This window comes from Nelumbo lutea, chromosome 2, assembly GCF_056320005.1.
Source record: "Nelumbo lutea isolate HS-2025 chromosome 2, American lotus-T2T, whole genome shotgun sequence".
NCBI lineage: Eukaryota > Viridiplantae > Streptophyta > Magnoliopsida > Proteales > Nelumbonaceae > Nelumbo > Nelumbo lutea.
In genome coordinates this window covers 36720349-36729782 of record NC_142685.1, presented here as the reverse complement: position 1 = coordinate 36729782, position 9434 = coordinate 36720349, and the positions used below count along the sequence as shown (strand labels likewise).

At 36.3% G+C, this 9434-nt stretch overlaps 1 protein-coding gene across 2 annotated transcripts; it reads left to right on the top strand.

The window, feature by feature from the left end:
* Positions 1-7: 7 nt before the first annotated feature.
* Positions 8-4632, top strand: LOC148869897 (protein MODIFIED TRANSPORT TO THE VACUOLE 1-like). 2 transcript variants are annotated; one of them, XM_088973849.1, is made up of 3 exons: positions 8-226; positions 3600-3658; positions 3947-4632. In XM_088973849.1, the coding sequence occupies exons 1-3, from the start codon at positions 145-147 to the stop codon at positions 4262-4264; spliced, it is 459 nt and encodes a 152-aa protein (XP_088829975.1). In that variant the 5' UTR covers positions 8-144; the 3' UTR covers positions 4265-4632. The 2 variants fall into 2 exon arrangements, with proteins under 2 accessions (XP_088829975.1, XP_088829976.1); XM_088973850.1 differs by having other exon boundaries at positions 152-362.
* The last annotated feature ends 4802 nt before the right edge of the window (positions 4633-9434 follow it).

Here is a 9434-nt window from a genome sequence, read left to right as displayed (position 1 = left end):
TCTTTTGGGCTTTTAGAAGTCTAGTAGACCAAAAATGGTATTTCATGTTTGGCTAGTAAAAGCCCACTAGACCAAAAGACAGATCCCAAAAAAGACCCTGAAAGACCAAAGTGGTTTGGATCTGAGAGGCTCCAAGCCAAGCTTATGGTTTATTTGGGCTTCTCAGCTTCTCGATACTTTGAGAAAAACTCGACAGAGAAACTCTCTGACCCCAGCAACTACACAGGTATGTTTTTCTCCTTTTCTTCTTTCATCTCTTCACAAGTACTAATTGGCTAATCGCGACTCACTGTTTACTATGTTCATGTTCTTCACTGTGTTCTCCTTTCTCATCAATATTTGTCGCTCTTCACCGTGTTCAGGTATAATCAATTGCTGTTTCTCATTTTTCTTTTCAGTTTCCATTGGGTTTTAACTGGTACTGATGCATAGATTTCTAGCATAATGAATTTATAAGAATTTAAATTTTGACATGTAGATTGTTTTGCCTTTCGTTGTTTATCCTGTTTAATAGCCAATGCTCATTTGTGGAATTGTGTGCTATTTTTCAAGTTTGGTAAAAAACAAGCCATGGTTTATGACATGTCTCTGCTCTGCTCCAAGAACAAGTAATTGATATATGTCTAGTGGTTTATGACATGCCCATAGATTTTTGTGTTCTGGCTCCCATAGTGGATTCTGCAGCTGTTGGAATTACCAACCAAATACCATCTCTTTGCTTTGCGCTTCTCTGACTCAATACACGACAAGTTCCTTCTCTCTTAATTCTTCCTTCCAACTGCATCACTGTTAGCCATCGTGTTTTAGCTACTACTTCAATTTCAACTGCAAGAGCTTTTTTGTTCTCCTCTTTGAATCGAATAAGGTTTCAATTGCAGCTTTTCTACTCCTTCAATCTCTACTTTCTCTATTTTTAGTTGAGAATTTGTTGTGTATGGGTGTTGAATGCAATCTCTTGGAGTAAAAGACATGCCTTTTTAGGGTATTGATTTAAAAGGCGTGCCTAGGTGCACAGGTGAGGTGCATTTTAGGGTAGGCGCCTCGCCCAGGTCCTAGGTGCAACACTTTCAAAAGGCGCACACCTGGTGCACTTGATGCACCTTGCACCTTGGCCCAGGTGTGCGCCTTTTGAAAATTGTACAATTTTTTTGCCTTTTTTGAACCTAGCGGTTGAGCCCCTGGACCCCAACCACGCCCCTCGAGGTAAAACCCAAACAAGTCCATGGTCGGGTCTTAAATTCTTAATTCTCACACACCAGAGCTCCAAGAACCCCCTATTTGCTAATGTTGTTCACTCATTCATCTTAATAAAATATCTTCTTAAAAAGCAATTAAAATTATAAAATCATTATTTTTTTGTATGAGAATTAAGAATTTAAGACCTGAACATGGACTTGTTTGGGCTTGCCTCAAGGGGCGTGGCACAAAAGTGACTCGTAGAATTAGGAATGTAATATTTTTACATGACATTAGCTACTTGAAGTAATGCATATGAGGAAAAAAAGAGATTGTGAGCTTTACATGCTTGAAAATGTTTTATATGTTTGATTTTATTTTTAAATTTTCATTTGAATATGCTTTACATGTTATGTTTATGTATTTTAATTTTAGATAATAGGTTTTTTAAACCACTAATTTTAAAATTTGAGTTCATATTCCTTATTAATATTTTTTTAATATTTTTTGCATTTTTTGAAATTTCTGACATTTTTTTAGCATTGTTTTGTATTTTTGCGCCTTGCTTCAAAAAGGCGTCCTTGCCTTGCGCCTCTCGCCTTGGGCACAAATTGGCCCTTGCACCTTTTTTGTGCCTTGCACTTTTAAAACACTAGTTCAATCCCACTATTAATACTTGTGATACCTTAGTATGATTTAGTATTTTTTCAACAATAATAAATTATTATAGGAAAGAATTGCAGTACTGAAATTTCCTTCTTCTAGGTTTTCCAGCATTAGTGGGCAACAATATTGTCAGACTCAGACTGGATAAAAGACTGGAATGCTCACAGGGTCACAGTTTTACCAGTTAACTGGGTGGTTAGCTTGTTCAAACCATGAAAAACATCATTTTAGAGGACCCAGAAGGGTCACTGGGTTATTAGCTGTCCAGTCCAGTCCAAGCCTGACAACACTAGTGGGCACCATAGAGGTGAAACACTAGTGGGCACCAGTACCGAGATCGGCTTCAGTCAGAGCTAGGCCCGTTTGAACAGTGTTCGAACAGCCTTTACAACCTTTCGTCGGGAATATCTCTGTACTGTGCTTTATTTCATGGGGAGGTATTCCCAATGCAAGGCTATGATGGCTGTTCGAATGGACTTTGCTCTGACTGAATCCGGTTCTGTCAGGACCCTGATAAAATCAGTTCTATTTGCCCTTCCCTAGAAAGTAAGTCAGCCATGAATTTGCAGTCCTAGGGATCTATCTACATTAGATTCATTTTGTACTCCCAAGTACAGCCAAGTTCTGTCAGCTCCTCAAAACAGAATGTTTCATTGTACTCTCTGTCTAGACAAAGGATCAACTAGGCAATTGATTGATCTTGCTACTATTAGACGAAACTCTATTATATTAGACTTCTGAAGTAGAACCCTACTGCTTTTGGATATTTGAGTGTGTTTCTTGTCCATAGTGGACTCTATTAGACGAAACTCTATATTAGACTTCTGAAGTAGAACCCTACTCCTTTGGATATTTGAGTGTGTTTCTTGTCAAGAACATTTCTGTCAAGGCTTGTGAACATATTGGACAAGATTAGGTACCTTTGGATGGTGGAGTCACTGCAACACATAGATCAACCAATATAAAAGGCTATGGTACGTCCTGTCCAAGATTTTTGAGCTTGATCAATATTTTATCAGATCTGGATACATATATTTAGTTTTAACTATACCCAGCTAGGAGTAAGTCTGTCAACAGGTGAGATCTGGGTCAGGACAGGCTGACATGTTGGTCCCAGTCCCGAACCGATTATTAATCGGGACAAAATCACAGTCCAAGAACCATCATGGTTAATAGTTGGGAAAATTATGTCTGACCCCATAAACCCAATTATACTGAAAACTATACTTATTTATTTAAATAATAACTTAAAACTTGATAATATAACCTTAACAAAAATGACAGTAAAATAACAAATTATTTATATGTTAATAAATTAAACATTTTAACCAATATTATATTATATATTATCTTTCAAGTTTACCTATTCAAACATAAAATATGATAAAAATTATAAAAAAAATTAGGAAAACCTTGTATATGTTTAATAAAATAATCAATTCAGGACAGGCAAGAACCAGAACCAACCCAATTATTTTAATCAGGACAAAATCATGGAACCAGAACCAATATAATCGGTTCGGTTCGGGTTGGGCGGTTGGGCAGAACTAACCCATTGAATGTCCTAGCTAGGAGTGAGGCAACTGCCATGTGTTTGTACATGAGTTATTAGGGTTTACATAATTAATCATGTTGTATATTGCTTTTTCTCTTCAAATTTTGTTTTCTTGTTGATATTAGAAAATTCATGTTTTGCACTTTTCTAATTCCATGATTATGTAGTTGGTACTGAAAAAGTATCATTGTTTGCTAATTAGGGTATGGGACTGCCTGCTTCTACCTGGGAAGACATACAATAGGGTCCTATGATTCAATGGTGAGGGCTTCAGGAAAGTGCCATCAAGCACCACCTTTTGAGCTAACAAACTTCTTCTCCATTGATCAAAAAAAAAAAAAAAAGCACCACTACATCTCCCTAATTGATTCATATAGCCAATCCCATTTAGTTATGACAAGGCTTAGATGACGATGACGATGATGGTGATCTAGTTCTAAACTTATTTTTCAAATCATTCTTATGAGTAATCTCCTATATTGAGAGTGAGGCATGCAAGATTATGGTGTATTAGTTGTAGTTAACTTTAGAATTGCTTTTAATTGGCAGGTCTTAAGCCTTCTGAATGGAGACCAGACAATTGAAAAACATAGTCTTCCAGAAAAGCCATCTAGTGTGGGAGCAAAACCCCCTACTGTTCAGATACCTGATTTAATAGATACTGTGGTGACTCGGATGATTATTATTGGAGATAGTTCAGCTACTGGCTTGAGCACCAATGGACATAAGACTGAAGTGGACCCATTTGCAGATGCCTCATTTCATACAACTGAAGATAGAGAACCTGTCAATGACCTATTTTCAGGGTTGGTGGTTGGTGATAAAAATGCTGCTAATGAAATCCGCATGCAAGCAAATGAAAATTGAGCACAACTATTGGATATTTTTGGTTCCATTTCTAATTCAGAACAATCAGGTGATAAAGGCAGTATAGATAATTTAACGGCTGGTTTATCTGTAGCTGACAAGAGATCAGAGACTAAGAAACTAAGGAAGCTTCTCCGGGTTGTTTTCAGAGGCTACCCTCTCAAACCCAAGCATTCAACCAAGTCATTCGGCATCAAATAATTCTTTGAATAGCAGCATATTTAATTCTCAAATGGTTGGAATGAATCGAAGTGCTATGTTTTTAGGTCCCATGTACAACGCATCTCCTAACATGATGTTCAACCCATCTTTCACTTCACAGCCAATGAATTTTATTCTGCTATGGGACATCATCTTTCTCAACAAAAGCTGCTAGCAACAATGTCTAATTAACAACCCTTTGGAAATTTAGGCCATGTTTGGTCCATTGCTTTGGGCCTCATTCTTTTTATTCTTGCCCAGGCAAGAATGAACAAGAATGCATGAGCCATGAGATAAAGGTGTTTGGCTAAAAATTTCTTGCCGTAGGATTCATTCTTTCCAGAATGGAACTTGGTTTTAGGGCAAAAAATGTTATCTATTTTGCAGCACTATAAATATTTGTGCCCCACTTTTCCATTCTATTTATTTTCATTCCAAGTTCGAACCTGGACCCTCTCTCTCCCCGTCGAACCTCGACTCTCTCCATTGAACCGTGAGCCCCTCTCCATTCAATCTGCGTCCATCTCTCCCTCAAACCTTGACTCTCTCCCTTGAACCTTGACTTCCTCCCCACTGAATCTGATTCTCTCTCTCTGCAGACCACGAAGGTTAAATTCTTTTTTCTCACTATAGAGCACAAAGGTAAGATCAATCGCTCCGGTGAACACGAAGCTAAGATCGATCTTTCTTCTTCCTCACTTATGCGTTGATTGATTTGTGTTTTATCCCGTTTTAGGGCGTACCAGTGAAAGGCGACAAATGCAACCTTAACGAGCTTTAGTTTTATACTTTTTATCCCATTTTTTATTATCTTCAGCTTTGTACTTGGCCTCTTCATTTTCACTCTTTCAAGTTACTTTGCTTAGTTTCTGGTTTCTTTAGGTCATGGGGTTGAATAGCTAAATGCTATTCTCTTTGTGCCCTGCTCGTTATTTTCTGGTGGGCAAGGATTTCTTTCATAAATGAAATTCTTTTTATTGTTGATGAAAAAAATTCAAGTGATCTGATCAACAAAAAAGTCGAGTAAAAAAGAACATCATATGGATCATTTTTTTTTCATTTTCCCCATTTCCACAATTGTATGTAGATTCTCCTTTCACCTGTATTTTCTCTCTATCTCATACACAGCACTGCTGGATGTTTTGTTATCCCCGCTAAAAAAGAGGAAAATTAAAAACAAAAGTGGGCATCAAAGATCAAATTGTTTTGGATTGGTGGTGTGGTTTTAGTGTTTTGATGTCCAACAGCTATTGCTACCCCGATCATCCACTAGTGGTCTGGTTTTAGAGTTCTAATGTCCAACAACCTTGCTGTTTTTTGGTGGTTCTTATACACAACACTGCTGGATGTTTTGTTATCCCCACTAAAAAGAGGAAAAACTAAAAACAAAAGTGGGCATCAAAGGATCAAATTGTTCTGGATTGGTGGTCTGGTTTTAGTGTTCTGATGTCCAACAACTATTGTTACCCCGATCATCCACTAGTGGTCTGGTTTTAGTGTTCCAATGTCCAATAACCTTGCTGTTTTTGGTGGTTCTCATGAACAAACGTGGTCGTATAAGCGTTTTTTTTTTTTTTTTTTTTTTGTTCTAAAGAGATTTAAAGACTCTAACAGGGCTGATAATCACTATTAGTTCCTGGAATTTAATATTATAAGTCAACTATGACAAAGGCTTGTGAACATGTAATTTTATATTTTGTCCATTGCTTGATTTGATGGTAAACTAAATCCTCAGATGATAATGATGAGTATATGGGCATAAGAGCAACTTGTAAAAAATGTTGGAAGATAGGTCTTTATCCAGGTCTTCCCTTCCAAGGACCTGGATAGCTGGGGCCAGCATCCCTAATGCTTTGGTTCAGTTATCAACTGAGTTGCATCAGAAACTGAATAAACTGGTAAACTGGAAAGTTCAATTAAATTGTTGTTCTAGATGGCCTTGATTTTTCTTCTGTTTTTGTTCAGTTACTTTTATAGGCTATTTCATTTGTGGACTTTGCTGAGCCTGATGGTTGAACTGGAATTGAAATGATCTAGTCTTGGGAGTGTTGATTGTAGTAAATGCATTACAGGAAAGAACAAATTCTTCTTTTTCCATGTGCTCCAGATTTTTGGCCCTTGTTATACAATAGTGGGGTTTTATGAAGTTACGAGGGGAGAGGTGGTTTGGAATATGTCTTTATGTTACAATAAATTATTGGGAAGTTGATAACTGTTGGAAGGATTATGATCCATTATAAGGATGGCCATGCTAGATGGTTGGGTGAAATTTCAAAAATTTATTAATCCTTTTAGAAATCAAATTCTCTATGTTTTGAAAAACTACATTTTTAAGGATCAGTCTTGCACTGAACCAGACCGGATTTGAAATAAAAAAAAAAAGAGATTTGCACCTAATACGTATACTACAAATGCAGATCTCGAGATGAAAATTCACGCCCAAATCAGCCTTGAATATGGTACAATGTATAGGTGAAACTGATTAAGTAACATAGTTTTCAGCAAAACTAAAATCCAATTGCTTGGATCAAACCAAGGATGATGAGCCTGATATTCCCTAAATTTTTCTTGCAAGAATTAAAAGAAAATTTATCTAAATCAGTCTTAGATAGTTGATGTCAAACTTGAAAAAAATTGAGAGACAAAAGGGTGCAAAGAGAACAAAAAACTACAAAAATATGAAACTGTCTTGGACTGGTTTGCCGCCTCCTCTTTTATAATCTCTTATGGAGCTATTCCCTAATCTAATTAGAAGATAGTCCAGATCTAAATCAAATCTGGACTCTAAGTAGAGATATACCTTATCTTTTTATAAGATTCGGTGCTCCATACCTAGACCCAAACCCATGATAATTGTCATGTGCCAGCTTAATTAATCATATTAATTATGGCCTTAGGCCTATCAGTTATAAGGCTCACGACCAAAGGGTATTGCATGGCCAAGTTAGGCCTGATTTGTATGACGTGGGACCTCATAATGACTTCACATAAGTCCACATAGGTTCGCCTAGCCCCTGTGAAAAGGCTTGGCTGAATTCACTACTAAACATAGTGAACCCCTAAACAAATCACTATGGGCTCAATATGAGTCTAACATTTACACTTCAATGATCATTGAATTCAAGCATCATATAGAGATATAAGGATAATGGAATTAAGTAAAATAAAGCTCATCAGTTAATCAGCCTTGTAATGGTTTTTTTACATTTAACCTCCTGACCCATAATGATCAAACACTGCTTGACATGGAAGGACCTCTCCCCTGGTTGTAAGGTGTAATGTCACACTCTCTACTCAGATAGATCATGGGAATTAATATTTTTCATAAAACACACACACACACATATATATATATATATATATATATATATATATATATATATATGTATCATATAAATATATTTTGCAAAACCAAATCTCAAACACATTTGAAGTACACTACTAATAGTTTATGTTTCCATCAGAAAGACTGTAAGCCCTATCATTAATTTTGTCCGGTTAAGGGGTTAATCATATCACTATGATCACCGACTTAGATGAATTCTAAGATTGTACCAATATACCCAGGTTTTAACCCTTGAGGGATCTCACTGATTGGCATATCAAAAACAACCCAATCGAATACCTAGTGCAATACCATAATCAAGTCTAAGGTTTATGTGTAACTTTTCAGTTTTACTCATTAATTTCCAAGGTCTAGGGCATGACTAAAAAATGGTCCAGGTTTAGTGTTTCATCCAATACACATTGCATGCGCTTCGGGTTTAACCCTAGTGGGTGAGACAAGCTGCCCCAACTTCAAACACACATTGCATGCGTTCCAGTTTTAACCTGAATGTTTATTTTTTCATCTTATTAATGTTTTTTCTATTATCTCCATTTTTTAGCTAGTAGTAAATCAATTTTTCATTTTTTTCTTAGTTTTCAACATTTTGGAAAGAAATTTGGGAGAATGAAGGAAACAAATGCCAAAACTTGAATTTGTTATAAGTGACAATTCCAAAATTTTTTCAGCATTTTCTTCCATTGTAATGTGTCATTTTCATTGTTTCTGCATTTCCAATCATTTTCAGACATTTCCAACGTATTTTTGATGCAAAACATTTCTAATGTTACTTGGATTAACTAAGCAAATCTGATGAGAAGGGGAAAAGGACACCTAACAAAGCTTCTTCCAAGTGTGATGAAGAATGTAACACTAATGCTGCGTTTGGAACCGATGTAATATGTCATCGGTGTAAAAGTACATTGATGATGTCTACAATCGAACCGTTTGAATGTGACCACTTGAATTTTGAAAAGTGTGATGAGAAAAACAGAGTTTTACATCGATTTTATTGATGTAGTATTTACATCAATAATTGGTGTAAAACTCTACTTTAGATGAAGTTTTACGTTGGTTTATAATGTAAAACTCCATTCAATACATCCAAATGTATGCAAAACCAAACCGTAATGGAGTTTTACATTGATCTTGATTTAAACTCTTCCAAACACTAACAAAACCGAACCGACATAAATATTTACATTGCTTCCCAATGCAGCCTAAATGACACATTGGAAAGCAAAATGGACTTAAAAACATTGAACCAATGAGAATAAGTGTGAGAGCTCAATATTTCAAAGGGAAAAATTGATACAAACTTGATGAGGACATAAACTCTCTTGGAGAGAATTTCAGCATAGTTTGGGGCGTCAGCCCGACATAGCCTATGGTCCCAGCCCAGGCCGATTGGTGGTAAAGAAAAACCAACCAAATCGGATTGTATTGGGCCAGATTGGTTGATTTGAATTTATTTGTGAACCCTACCAGCGCTCTCAAAAATACTGACATCACCATTAAGTTAACCAATCCTTAAACTTGATTTTGAACTACAGTTAACAGAAGCTATTTGAAATCGTGATACAAAAAAAAAGGTAAATGAACATGTAGATAAGAAACAAAATATCAAGGCACTAAGCGACAATA